General features: G+C 32.7%; 1 protein-coding gene across 1 annotated transcript in view; it reads left to right on the top strand.

Annotated features, from left to right (window-relative positions):
• The window catches only part of Sgsh (N-sulfoglucosamine sulfohydrolase), a 31541-nt gene extending 18813 nt beyond the window's left edge, over nucleotides 1-12728 (top strand). Inside the window, exons 6-8 of the mRNA XM_072526699.1 lie at nucleotides 1323-1649; nucleotides 3681-3853; nucleotides 11522-12728. Of these exons, the coding sequence (XP_072382800.1) occupies nucleotides 1323-1649; nucleotides 3681-3853; nucleotides 11522-11812 (791 nt within the window). The 3' untranslated portion in view covers nucleotides 11813-12728. The remainder of the gene's footprint in view (nucleotides 1-1322; nucleotides 1650-3680; nucleotides 3854-11521) is intronic.
• The last annotated feature ends 2540 nt before the right edge of the window (nucleotides 12729-15268 follow it).

Below are 15268 nucleotides of genomic sequence, written 5' to 3'. Positions count from 1 at the left end.
GGTAAATACCCATCAAAGTTTGAATTTCTGGTGGAGTAGTCATCTTTAGGTCTTGATAGAAAAACATGTAGGTGTTTACGAATAATGCAAACAGTTTCTGGAATATATAAAGAGGGAAGAGTTAAAAACTCGTGATTTTTGAAGTAGCTTCTGCAATGTGTTATTCTACTGAGGCCAAAAAGATACCATATTGCTCTTTTTTGTAATTTAAAAATAACATCAGATTGGGCAGCTGTACTAGAACCCCAAAAAGGAAGGCCATATCGAAGATGAAACTCGAACAAAGAAAAATATGTTATTTTGGAAGATGCTAAATTGATTTCCTTCGAAACAGATCTTATTGCATAGCAGGCTGAGGCTAGTTTCTTTCTTAACAAATCGATATGAAGGGACCATTTAAGGTTGCTGTCTATAAAAATACCAAGCGATAATTTTGTTAAATGCTACTTAGAAATGAAATTTTACCTACCCTGAAAAACAAGTTTGGAACCAATTTTAATGATATGGTTTCAGCAAGACGGAGATCCAGTTTATTTTGGTGGAAATGTTTGGCGATATTTAGATCAGACATTTCTGGACGATGGATTGATAGATTATGTAGTATTGAATGGCCTCCTCATTCACCCGATTTGAATGCTAAATCCTAATCCCATTTATTGGGAATACTTGAAAAGTAGAATTTATAAAACTAAACCACCAAGTGTTGCAGAGTTAAGGCAAAGAATTATCGATGAATCCATAATAATTTATAGAGAAATATGTAGAAATGTAATAGATGCCCTATACCATCGTTTAGAATAATGTCAAATTAACAACGGGGGACACTTTGAACACTTGATTAGGTAGACATTAAATTAGCAATGTAGTAAACTTTTAATTAATATGTTCAAATTTAATTGTACATAGTTTGAATAAAAAAAATGATTGAGACGTTTTTAGGCTTTTGTTTATCTTTTTAAGATGTCTCTGACTACATGAAATCGAAAGCATTATATACGATTGAACTAGTATTCAAGTAAAGATTTTGATAAAAGTACAATATACAGGGTGGTAAATCTGGTAAACGCTACAAACATCAAATTTCAAATCTTCATATTGCAGAATTGGTGTATTCCTATTTTTGTATAACTTGACCATCCATTTAAGAGATTTGATAATAAATCTGGATTACCAGTAATATTTGCTAGCCAAAATAAATCCTTTAATTCTTTACACAGCTCTATACATCATCCACACTTACTATATAATGCTACTAAAATGTATTTTACATATCTATTTATACCATACATTATATTTTGTAGTGAAGTTTTGGATATTTTTAGGTGTTGGTCTTATTATTGATGAATTAAAAAAATCTGGTCATTATGACAATACCTTGATTATATACTCGAGTGACAACGGAATACCATTTCCAAATGGAAGAACCAATTTGTACGATTCCGGCGTGGCGGAACCACTGCTAATTTCTTCTCCGTTACATAAAGAGAGAAGAAATCAAGTGACCAATTCATTAGCCAGTTTGCTAGATATCGTTCCTACATTATTAGATTGGTATGGAATTAAAGATGAGAATAATATTGAAGAAAACACAGTTGGGAAGAAATTCGATTACTTGACAGGAAAATCATTGTTGCCACTTTTGATTAAAGGTAATTTTAAAAAATTTCCGTTTTATTTTATAACATTTCATTTTAAACATTAAATTTTATAAGATTTTGTAAATAAGATATAAGATTTCAACGTATTTGAAACTCTTAAATGTGGAAGATGATAATCAATTACTTCTCTCTCCCCGTCTCCCTCTAGTCGCTTCCTTATTACTGAATGTCGTGATTTCCTACCATGCGAGCAACTATCTCTTCCCATCGGGTTTTCTCGTGGACTCTCAGAATGTCTTGCCACTGGATTGCTGCACTTGAAATGATTGAACTGAATTGCATGGGTGAGTGACTTCTGTCTCTGCGATCTTCACCGTTTCCCCAAATTATAAGTCTCTCGAGACTATCATTACTTCTTCTTGCAGTATATCAGAAAAACTTAAAGACGCTTACGAGACTAGAGGAGAGTTAGATCTGAATGTTAAACTCATGGAGGAATGAGTGATTTGTTTTGTGCTCTGTCCATGAGATCCGAACCATTCGTCTCGAATGCGTCATAAGGTACATACCAATCTCATTTTGATGTTCTTCGACAAGAAGCGATCTTTCCATAGTTTTAGTAACTAACTCATAGCATTTTTGGTCATTCCTATTCACCTACGTTTCTCGGTTTCACAAGAACCTGCATTACTAATGTAAGATACTAGATAATTGAACTCTTTAACGTTTCAAACTGGTGCAAGGTTCCTGTTGTTTGAGTTTGAATAATCGTTTGTCATAATTTTTGTTATTGTTTATTGATCTTTTGAAGTTGAGTTGAAAGAGTCACAAACTTTGAAGTAATGCGAAGGATAGGAAAAGACCCAGAAATTTTGTCAACGATCAAACGAAGAAAACTCGAATATTTGGGTCACCTGATGAGAGGACGTAAATACGCATTACTTCAAAATATAATGCAAGGAAAAATAGAAGAAAAACGGAATTCAGGCCGTAGAAGAATGTCATGGTTGGGTAATTTGAGAGACTGGTTTGACTGTACCACTAATGAACTCTTTAGGTCAGCTGTAAACAAGGTCAGGATAGCCTTGATGATTTCCAATCTCCGATAGTAGTGGCACAAGAAGAAGAAGAAGATTGATCTTTTATCTTGTGATCCTATCTATTACTTTCGGTTTCCACTAACTGTAGCAAGTTTGATTTTTTTGTTTCTTCAAATGCAGATATTAGAGTTGTATCGACTGCATATCTAAGTTTTTAGATCTTTTTGTCTGTGTTAGAGATAGCGCCTTTCCATTTGTAAATCACTTTTACTGATTTTAAAAGGCTTGAACTTATGGTTTTAAATTCTTATTCTGACTTCATTATTCGCTTCACTATATAGTGTATCATCTCAACCAGGTGATTTATTTCTTTTAAGGTGTTTTATAGCTTTCACAACTTCAGAACTTTAGGATATCTGGTTCTAGGTTTGTTGTTGTGATTTCTTGTGCTGTGATATGGTTTCATGTTAGAAGTTTCCTCTTTGTATAGTTATGTGCAGTATTTCTCCAGAACCGCATGCGTATTACTTACCAAATTACCTGTTTCATCTTTTAAAGTATAGTTTTTGGGTTTAAATTCCCGATCAAGAAGATTCACTTTCGAAAAGAGATTTCTTGTTTCATTTCAATGGGTATGGATTTCTATTTCCTGGTAAATGTTAAAAATATAGTCATCTTTATCTTTGCAATATTTTCATTAAAGTTCTCTAGACAAGGTTTTATAATCACTTAAATACTAACTGCTAATTTTAAGATGCCTTCTTTGTTCTATAATTTCCCATGTTTGGTTACTGATCCATGGTTTACGATTACTGCTTCTTGCGAATTGACGACACTTATCTTTTTAAAGGTTGCTAGGTCAGTCTCTGTTAACACAGGAGGTCGAGTAGTGGGCTTGTGTTATTAATTTTTAATATTGTAAAAAAATTATTACAACCTCCTATTGAATTATTCTATATATAAAAGTTTGATAATAGACCTTACGGTACGGTAAAATCAAATAATAAACCATAAAACATTTAACACCAACATTTATTTTTAGAACCAGCTGATAAATCTAAAGAAATCATCTTTGGAAGTCATAATTTGCATGAAATTACAATGTTTTATCCCATGAGAATGGCGCGTACCCAAAGGTACAAACTGATTCACAATTTAAATTATTACGCTCCTTTTCCGATCGATCAAGATCTCTACCTATCGCCTACATTCCAAGTAAGTATACATTGAATTGTTGCTGCTGAAACAGGACAATACATTTATATGTATTTTAATAAGTAACACACATTGGTGTAGAGAAAGCTCTTGATAAAAAGTTCAGAATCTTAAACTGATACATGTGTTACTCATGATTAGACAGTAGAGTATATAATATATATATATATATATATATATATATATACATAAATATATACATATATATATGTAGATATATATATATATATATATATATATATATATATATATATATATATATAAAGCACGTGGTGTTCGTGTGTATTAAGGTATAAAAAAATTGCTTATTACAAGCTTAAATTTTTATTTTAAGAAGATCTTTTCGGAATTAAATCATTCCATCATCAGTTAAATAAAAAGTTGTTAAAAAACATTGTATGGCCACTTAAAAAAACTTTCGAAGGACATCCGTATTAAAATATAATCCTCATGGTTTTATCAAGGTAAATGCAATAGACTTAACTTATTGATTATTAAAAACTGAAGATGGGGGCATCTTACATGACCCCCTGTAGCTGGTGAAGTTTTTTCGACTTACATTACCTCTGATCTGTTCTGGAGTCTTGGGCTAACTTGGGCTAACTCAGTTAGCTAATACTCTCTTTGTTCTGGATCTTCCCACGGTCTTATCGGCATGACGCCTTTCATGATATATTCTGGTGTTTCTTTCGTTACTGTACTTGGCATGGAATTTAGGTACATCTCTATTTCTCCCAATTTTCTGTCCCATCGCCGATGTTGACCATCCGTTGCAATGCGAAGAAATTTCGTTACCTCTTGTATAAATCGCTCAGAAGGATTACTTTGGGGATGCCTGATGCTTACAAAGTTCGTCTCGATTCCCCGTTCTCTAAGCTGTCGCTTGAAACGATCATTTCGGAAGTACGTTGCATTGTCTAGTAAAATTTTTCTTGGGGTTCCTACCGTAGCGATGAAATTGTCTATTTTTCTCAATATTTCTTCCCCTTTTGTGGTGCGGCAACTATATAATTTTACGTATTTTGAGAACACATCCACCATCACCAGAATATGCTTGTTCCTTTGCGTGGTCACAATTAGATCGCTTAACATGTCGATGGCTATAATGTCCAGGTTGTTCCGGGATACAATGCTCTTTGCAATATTTTCGTTTTTAAAATTCCTGCTCTTGTATTTCTGGCATACTTCGCATTTCTGTGTGATCTCTTTTGCAATGCGGTAATCTTGTCGACTGATGTAGTTTTCCCTAAATACAAGCCATACCTTTCTACTGCCAATATGTCCATTTTCCTCGTGTAGTTTCTTGATGATTCTTTCTGCCAATGTCGGTGTCACTAAATATAATTCCTTTCCGTCTATTCTCTTAAAAAATATCTCGTTTTCTAGCTCTGCTCTTCTCTTTTCTCTTTCTTCTAGGCCTTCCTGGTCGGTCCTTATCTCATTTAACGAAAATATCCCTTCGTCTTGTGTCAATATATTAAATCCCACATGTAATGTAATTGTCTCCTTTTTTCCTGTATCTTCGTCCCGTGTTAAAGCATCAGCTATTATGTTGTCTTTCCCTTTGATGTATCGAAATTGGAAATCATACTCTTGTAAGAGCAGAATGCCTCTGTGTATTCTGTTATTTACCAATCGATTCTTCATGATGTGTATCAATGCTGCATGATCCGTTTCGATGGTGAATTTAGCTCCCAATAAGTAAAACCTTAATTTGTTTACGCAAAATAGTACACTGGCGAATTTCAACTCGGTGACACTGTATTTTCTCTCATGTGTTTTAGTCACTCGAGATATAAAACATATCGGAACCTCTTGGCCGTTTTGTATTTGCGACAACACTCCTGCAAATTTCTGTATCGACGCATCCGTACGGAGTATAAACGGCAAATTGTAAATAGGGTGATATATTTTTGTTCCTTTAGTAAATTCTTGTTTCAATATTTTGAAAGCTTCCTCCTGTTCTTCTTTCCAATTCCATTTTGTCCCTTTCTTTAACAATTTTATTAAAGGAATTTCTTTTTGGCTTAAATCGGGAATTAATTTCTTGAAATAATTTATCGTACCGAGAAACCCTCGCAATGTTTTTAGATTTGTTGGTCTTGGGTATTCGTCGATGAGCTTTACTCTGTCCTCGGCTAGACTTACAGTTTCGGTGTCAAGTTTGAAACCCAAATAAATCACTTCCTTTTGAAAAAATTGACATTTTTCAATGTTTAGTTTTAATCCCGCTGTGTCCAATTCTTTCAAAATTATTTTGATATGTTCCACATGACTCTGCATATCTTGTGAAAAAATTAATAAATCGTCGATGTAATGGACGATGAACTCTTCATGGTGATTCACAATGGTATGCAAAGCTCGTACAAGTGCTGCACAGGCGCTTTGTAATCCAAACGGAACTACCTTAAATCGGTATACTATACCATCAATTGAAAAGGCAGTGTAGTTTCTACACTTTTCAGCCAAAGGTATTAACCAAAAACTATGCTTTAGATCAATTTTTGAGAAAATATGTGATCCCGTGATTCTTCCAAAAATGGCCTCGATATTTAACGGTGATTCATATTGTGATACTGTGTGTTGGTTGATATTTCGGGCATCTAAACAGAGTCTTAACTCTCCACTGCTCTTCTTCACTATCACAATTGGGTTAATATAGGGTGAGTCACATCTCTCAATGATTTGATCTTCCAACATTTTTTTGATTTCTTGCTTTACTTCTTGCCGATACTTATAAGGAATTGGATAAGTCTTCGATCGAAAATTTCCCAAGTTTTTCACCTCAAATGAGTGCTCGTATTTTGTGGCCACTCGGTTTTCCACATTTATCAGCGTTTCATAGTCTCTTAAAATTATACGCAAATAATTTTCTTTGCCTTCTCCACATATCAATTTTTTGTCTCTCCCATCAAATTTTTCGCACATATTCACCGTGTACTCCGTGTCTTCTTCAAACACCACTGTCTCCATTGTGTCCTCTTCATTTTCCTTCGTTTTTTTTTTTGTTGGGCTCGTCTCTTCTTTTGAGGAATCCCAAGTTTTGCTTTCATTTCTTGTCAAAATTTTTCCATCTTCTTCTCCTGAGCTCGTCTCATCTTTTGAGGAATCCCAGGTTTTTTTTTCTTTGATCTTTTTCAGACCTTTTCCCCTCTTTCTTCCTTTTCCTTTCTTCGTCGCCAGGTTCATTTCCACCGTTTGTTCTTTCTCTGATTCGTCCGTAATTTGTTTCTCTTGTTCCTTATCCTGTTCTTCTTCTTTTTCCTTTGTTATTTTCATCGTATTGGTTTTGAAGTCGATCACTACATGTTTTTCCGTTAATTCGTCAACGCCTACAATCATGTCATGTGACATATTCGGCATTATTACACATTGAAGTGCATACATATTTTTTTCAATCGTACCATTAGTCGTATACCTTCATTTATTGTTGCCAATGTCCGTTTATTTGCGCCCACTAAATTCACCCTAGGTATAAATTAGACTTGTTAAATTTACTTCTTCGATTAATTTTCTGTTGACCAGTGTTATTTCAGAGCCTTTGTCTATCATAATTTTAATTGGTTTCTCATTTATAAATCCATCCACAAATTTTAAATTAACTCCATTTCTCTTTTCATTGTTTCCTGCCAGTTTAATAAATTCCTTGGGGTGACAAAAAATTCCTGTTTGTTTCTTCGTTTTTAGTGAGCGCCTTCTTGAAAACACGCCTGTTGTTCTTCTGTGTTTTCTCTCCCGTCATCTTCTCTCTCATATTCATTTTCTTCTCTTTGCATATTATTTATTTCTCTTCTGTTCTCTTTTGGTCTATCATTCCCGTATCGGTTACCGCGAGATTCCTGTTCATTCCGTGGGTTATTGTATCTGTTTCCTTGGTATGGGCGGTTATTTCTACTCTGATTTTCCCGATCCCTGTTTTCATTCCATCTCTGGGTTCTGGGTTCATAATTCTCTCTTCCGTTCGGTCTATTTTCATATCCCCGTCTAGGTATGAATTCTCGTCTTGTATAATCTCTTCTAAAATTTTGACCTCTATCTCTATATTCTTGGTTTTCTCTTTGTCTATAATTTTCTTGCGGTCTTCTTTCTCTTCTTTCATGCCTACGTGATTTTCTCATTTGCAAAAATTGACATAAGCTGTCAATGTCCTTGTAATTTTGGAGATTTATGTGGTCTTCCAAGGTATCTTCAAAATGTCGCGATATCAACTCTACCAATTGTTCTGATGAATAATTATATTGCAAATGTTTTGCATTATTATAGAGTTGTAATGCGTACATCTTTTCTGATACGCCCATCCTCTCATGGTATTTTCCATTTTGTAACTCTTTATTTACTTGTAGTTGCTGGATTTTTCCCCAGAAATAATTTAAGAATCTTCTCTCAAAATCTTGCCAATTGTCCAATTCTTCTTCCTTGCTGACAAACCAAAGATTTGCCTCTTCTTTGAGATGGTTTCTGATGGTTTCCTTTGCTGTTGCAAACGGTCCTATGTATTTGACTTTTTCCTTTAGGTTATTTATAAAAGGCACTGGGTGTATTTTCCTTATATCCCCGCCAAATCGCACTTTTACGTCTTCTGTGCTATGTACGATGACTTCCTTTCTTTCTACTCCTCTTATCTCCATCTCTGCAATTTGTTTAAATCTCCTTTCCGTTTCTTTCCGGTCTTCTTGTAGCGCATTTTCAAATTTTATTTCTAATTCCTCCAAATTATCTTTAATTCTCATTTCTTGTTCTTTCATATTATTTTTAATTTCATTAATCTCTTCTATTTGTTATATCAGTTCTTTCTTTATCCCCTCAACACATCCTTTAATTTCCTGTTCATAGTTTTCCAGACGCTGCTCTATATTGCTCATTGTTTGTTTTGTTTCCCGTTGGTTTTCTTCCATTGTTTGTTTTGTTTCATCCATTATGTGTTTTGTTTCCAGTTGATTTTTATCCATTTTTTGTGACGATTCTTGTATTTGTTGTGTCTGTATTTGCATCATAGCTAATAATTTTTCTAACATCCCTGTTTCTTTTCTTTTCTCCATTATTGTAGCATTTCCTTCATTATCCGATCCTTCATCAATAATTGTTTCCTCTTCTATCTTATCCTCTTTCCTTTCTTGCGTTTTGCTTTGACTCCTTGTGGTCGACATGTTCGTTAGATTATTTATCCCCGCCAAATATGAAACTTTGAAATTTGTGCAATAATATCCCCGCCAAATATAAAATTCTACTGGTCTGTTGCAACAAACGGGACTTTTCCTGTTCAAATGTAATAACTCTTGAGTACGAGTATCAAATTTCAATATCCCACAAATAAATCAAATGGTAAAATATCAAATGTCAAAATCAATCAAATAATTCAAGTATGGTAAAATTATCAAATGTAAATATCACACAAATAAATCAATTATGGTAACCTATAAATTGTCAATATCACGAATAAATCAATTATGGTAAATTGTATCTTAAAAAAAATATATAAATCTTTATGTCCTCAATTTTTACATAATATTTCACTTTATCCCCGGCATATAACTTTCAAATATCTGCTCGTCTACTCCTATCCTTTCAAATTTGCCAACTAGAAATATTTTTCAAAGCTTTACACGTTGGGGACCATTTTGTTATGCTATTTAAATTGTATTATATTGCTTACTTAGGAAAAATCCTGTCTATATTTATTAAATGATCTAATCTCCAATTAATCACAATAAATCAGCATTAATTAATTACAATCTCAGGCTATTTAAATTGTACTATTTACCTTTGATCGTGGATTCAAAATATTTTCCAATTGGCTTCCTAATCGGGATAGGTAATATGACCTGAATAAAATACATAGAATTTCAACTGAACTATATGTGAGATGTCCTTTATTTTAATGAAATTTTATATAACAATCAATCCTGTAATATTTGCAATATACTAACTTTAAATATATGAGAAGTTGTTTTCTATCATGGACCCAAATGTTATTTTACATTGATTTTTAATATGTGTTATAACTAAGCTCTTTTTATAATTCCTTTTTTTTTAAGTGATCGCAAAATTAACTGTCTCTATTATTTATTCAATTTATTTAATTAATAAATGAAAATCACACTCCGGCTCTAATGAAAATTGACTGACCTTTCCTTCTCTGCCGTTGCAATTCTATGGCCACGCCACAACAAAAAAATCCTTTCTCTGCTTCTGCTCCTATTGTGGTCCAGATGACGTACACCTTTCTCCTATCTGTCACTGTATCTGCAACCCAACAACTCGTGTTAGTCTATGCAGCCTCCTTCTGAGCCAATCTCCGCGCCTGTTTACAACTCCAAATGTTTCCGGCTTCGTCTGCTATTTATATTCGTATACCCTTTGGTTTTCTATCTCTCTGTACCCCGTTCCTCACACTGGTCAGCTTTTACACAGCAAATAAACACACCCGGTAAATTACGTCTTCAGAACTTCAAACAAACACAAATCACAAAGCTCCTTCCTTCTTGGACGACTAAAACTGACTAACCAACTTTTTTTTTCTCTCTCCTCTCTCATAGCCAAAAACCGCCACCTCCTTGCATTCAAAACTTGACCAATAAAAATCATCCACCTCTGTGACGTATATCATTACCAAACAACTCTCTCTATAAAACGTCATTCGGGTAATTCCAGAAAACAACCTTCTTTAATTATTCTAACTAAATCTATCTGCTTTACAAATATTTCTTACTAATAGCTACAAACGATACCTGTTTCTCAATTCAATGTCTTTTGTTAATAAACTTTTACCGATATAATCTTTCGGGGAGAAAAAACCACCGCAAATCCCGGTCTATTGTTTACACTTTCTATATACACTTTTATTCCGGGTAAATCCATTCCACAATAACCGACTTATTTAAATTTCTTATCGATAATATTTGAAAGTCTTGTCTCTGAGGCCTAATGAACAATTCTTCGAACAACTTAAAATACATATTTTGTCTTATACAGGGTGTTTGAAAATTTATATGCCCGTGTCTTTATGAAATATCAATAATTTTAATTTTTATTTAAGTAATAAAATTTGTATATCGGTTTTTTATTGCTTATGGACATTCAAAAGTACAACAATATATATATATATATATATATATATATAATATATATATATATATATATATATATATATATATATATATATATATATATATATATATATATATATATATATATATGAAAATTACTGAGTTCTCGGGAAGAACCGCGTTGAGAATTTAAAACTCGACGTTTCGGCACCCATTTTGGAGCCATTATCAAGAGTGATACGGTTTCTTTTCGAGTTCGGGGTCTCAATCTGCCTACTCCCCTCACTCGAGACGTACCAGTATCGTGATCTATATTGCAAGAACTGTCTCTCGGCACTGAGGTCTCAATCTGCCTACTCCTCAGTGTCGAGTCACTCGACACTGAGTGAGTAATTCAATTTTTTAATTTAAATATGTAGAAATCTACAAAAAATATAATAAAATTTATGCAGTCGCCATCTAAGAAGTATTTTGAAGTATACTAACCGTGACCATTTCTCCCATTTGAAATGTACTTCTTTATGCGTTTATATTCGTTGCTATTATGCTTACTTTAGTTTACTAGTTAATTAATATGTAAAATGGTTGTAGGTAATGTATTATTAGTTTTTTTAATTTCTAGGATATTTTGAACAACACCAAATCACACAAAAACCCAATGTGGTATAAAACCTTACAAGGATATTATAAGCGTCCCGAGTGGGAATTATATGACCTAAAGTATGATCCTGAAGAAGTTAATAACATCGTTAAGAAAAATAGTTCTCAAAGCATATTTCAAAATTTGAAGACAAGATTAAATCTTTGGCAACAACAAACAAATGATCCTTGGATATGCTCCCCACACGCAGTTCTGGAAGATACTGGCAGTTTTAAGAACAATCCACAATGTTTGGATTTAGACAACATATAGTAGATTTTCGAATCAATTGTAACGAATTAACAATATACCATGTGTCTCAAAAATTAGTAAAAGTTTGCAGTACAGAAATTCCTATCAAACGGTCTTTTGGCAAAAATAATAAATTTAAACAGTTAAGCACAATATTTTGGAAATATAAAATAAAATAAAACATAATAAATATTACATATTATTTTGAAGCAATAATTAAAAAATCTTTGAATATGCCGGTACATATATTCTGGAATCTAATGTTATGATAGATAATTTGTTTAAAAAATTACTAAAATGTCTCAAAAACTCTTACCATCAGAGAAAAAATACAAAATTTGTGATATGTTTAGTTAACAAAAAAAAAATGCTATGATTTCACAGTCTTAACATGGTGGTGTTAAATTGTTTTATAATTCTACACAACTATAAACAAATTTGGAATTCAGAAAAATTCAAATGACCATTGTTAGATGAATAAGGTGGACACTCTAACGCATTCATGATAGACCAGCTTCTTTTAAAAATTATGAGAATTTTAGTCACCAAGTTAGAACAAACTTTTACGTTTTAAATTTGTTATGTCAAAGTTATTAATATTTTTTTTATTATTCCAATATTTTCCATGTAGTTAAGTTCGCAAAAAATAGGATTTCAGAATTCTATCAAAATTGGATAGTGCCGATATATGAAATTTATCCCAGAAAATTTTGAAACACACTATATATAAGACAAGCTTAAAAGTTAGAAACAATAATTTCGAATATTTAATAGTTAAGTACCATTAGATATTATGAATGCTGCTTGTTTTTATAAATATTTTAAAATTATTCGTTCCTTTTATGTTGTTCGGGGTATAGGTTAGTTTTAAGTTGATATATTTTTATATTTAAAGTTATACATATATGGATGTTATAAATACAATAAAATATTGTGTTTGGAATTATCTGTTTTTTTATTTATCATACACTATATAAATGAGTGGCTCAGTTCCATACTTGCCTAAGCTGCACTTTCATTATAAGTGAGAAAGTAGATGTAAAGTAAATTGGCAATAATAAAAAAAACACTCGAAGTAGAAACATTTCAATATATTTTGTAAACAAACAAGATACTACTTTAACTAAAAGTTATACAAAGAAAAATTAAACATGAACACGTGAATCATACTTTTGATAAGAACTTGTAGGCAACTTTGGCGCTAATACTAATATTAAAATAAGCAATACAGTTGTTGGATAGGTAACGATAAAATAAGTCCAAAAATTATGTTATTACTCATTTTCAATGTCAGACTCAATTGAATCTCCAGTTGGTTCTTCAATGGTCCCTGATTGAAGCGATCTGTAAAAATTGTGATGTTCTGGAGGTATACATTTAAGGAGATCAGTTAAATCTTTCTTTTTTTTTCCTTTGTAATAAGTCGTCCATGGGGATGCAACAATGGTAGTTCAACAGGCAAATCAATAAAACTACATGTCTACTACGACCAACTCTTTTTGTTAAATCAAGTTATGGACTCTTCCAAACTTCTTGTAGTAAAACAGTGATCTGCTGTCATCTGATACACAACAAATGTTAGTGTTTTCTTTTTAGTCTTTTTAATTACATTCAACCAATCATTTGGATCAACAATTTGAGGATGATACTTTTTCTCTCTTTCTTTTATACCAAAATCTTGATCGCAGCTAGAAAAGCTATGGCCAGGAATGAAAAATTTTAAATCTATTTTTTCAATTTCCTAGTATTGCAAAATATTACTCAGTGCCAATATATCTTTAATGTTGCAATCTTGACCACCGCAACTATCGCTGTAAAAGGTAATTTCTTTAGTTGCTGTTGGTAGGCAGTTCTGAATGTGATAAATAAGACAAGACAAGACGATATACTCATCTTGGCTCTCATCTAGTTAAAAAAATATAAATTAGGTTCTTTAAAATAATTTAGAAATTTCAAATGACTAAAATGATTCAACTAACATTCGCAGAGTATTTAGGAGAGACATGCCTATCCAACAAAATTATCTAATGCGACCAAAATAAAATAATAACATATGTGCAGAGTCGTAACAAAAAACTAAACCAAACTATAAACTGTAAAATGATATTTTGCATTGTTTAAAAACATGATTTTGGTATCTATTTATCAAAAATATTATGCTTTAACTCGATTTATTACTTTTTGTTCTGAGTACGAGTATAAATATGCCTAACCCTCATTTGTTTTTATGCAAAAAGGACAATTACGTAAAGGGGAAATAAAAAATTATACAGGAAACAAATTTATCTTGCCCGTACTTTGGTCATCTGGCACATAGTTTTTGTCGTTATCGCTATCGTCACCCGATATTTCTGATAATGTTAACGTCTTGTAGCTTGACTACGCCATGTTTAGTGGTTTAGGCAGGACTGGCTCAAAGGGCTCAAATCACCTCAAATTGTGTCAAAGTAAGTTTTGTTTGCTAAGGTTAATCATAGGTGTCAGCCTTGTTTTATGTCATATATCGGGATAGGCAACTTTGGCATAGACAGATATGATGATTTTGAAAGAGCACAAAAGCGCGAAATATGAAAAATTGTGGGTTAGGCAAATATGGCACTGAGCCACTCAAATGTTTTATACAGTTATAACTAAAGACTAAAATGTCTACAAAGGGATTCCCGATCGAATAGAAAGGCATATGAAGAACTCAGAAAAGATGCAAAGAAAATATGCAGAAGGAAAAAGAGAGAAATGTCGAATAGAAAAATACAACAAATTACAGATTATAATAACAGAAGAGAGACTAGAAAATTTTACAAGGAAACCAAGCAATGCACCCAAGGATACATGACAAGATCAAAAGTTTGCAAGGACAAAAATGGGGCAATTATCAGCGAGAAAGAGGAACAAAACGAAGATGAAGAGATAATTCACCACACAGCAGAACAACTAGTTGAGCAACCAACATTGGAAGAAACGATAAACGTCATAAAACATCTAAAAAATAACAAAGCACCTGGCACAGATGGAATAACTGCAGAACTGATAAAGAATGGTGGACATGCGCTATGGAGGCGTATCCATAAACTAATCGACCGCATATGGACACTAGAAGTCATCCCAGAAGATTGGAAAGTAGGAATCATACTTCCTATGTACAAAGGGGGAGACAAACGACTCTGCAAAAATTATAGGGGCATAACAGTTTTAAATGTCATCTCCAAGATATTATCAGGAATTATATACAGCCGCCTGGAATCGTTTTCGGAGGAGATTATTGGTGAATACCAATGTGGCTTCAGACCAAAGAGGTCAACTATAGACCAAATACATATGTTAAGAGGTATACATGAAAAATGTGTTGAATATAACATACCTATTTACAACTTGTATATCGATTTCAAACAGGTGTTTGATGAAGTAGATCGACAAAAGATGTTAAAGCAACTATCTATGTTAGAGATACCCAATAAGTTGGTTAAACTTATACAAATG

Source organism: Diabrotica undecimpunctata, chromosome 3, assembly GCF_040954645.1.
Source record: "Diabrotica undecimpunctata isolate CICGRU chromosome 3, icDiaUnde3, whole genome shotgun sequence".
Lineage (NCBI taxonomy): Eukaryota > Metazoa > Arthropoda > Insecta > Coleoptera > Chrysomelidae > Diabrotica > Diabrotica undecimpunctata.
This window is presented reverse-complemented; position numbering and strand designations above follow the sequence as displayed.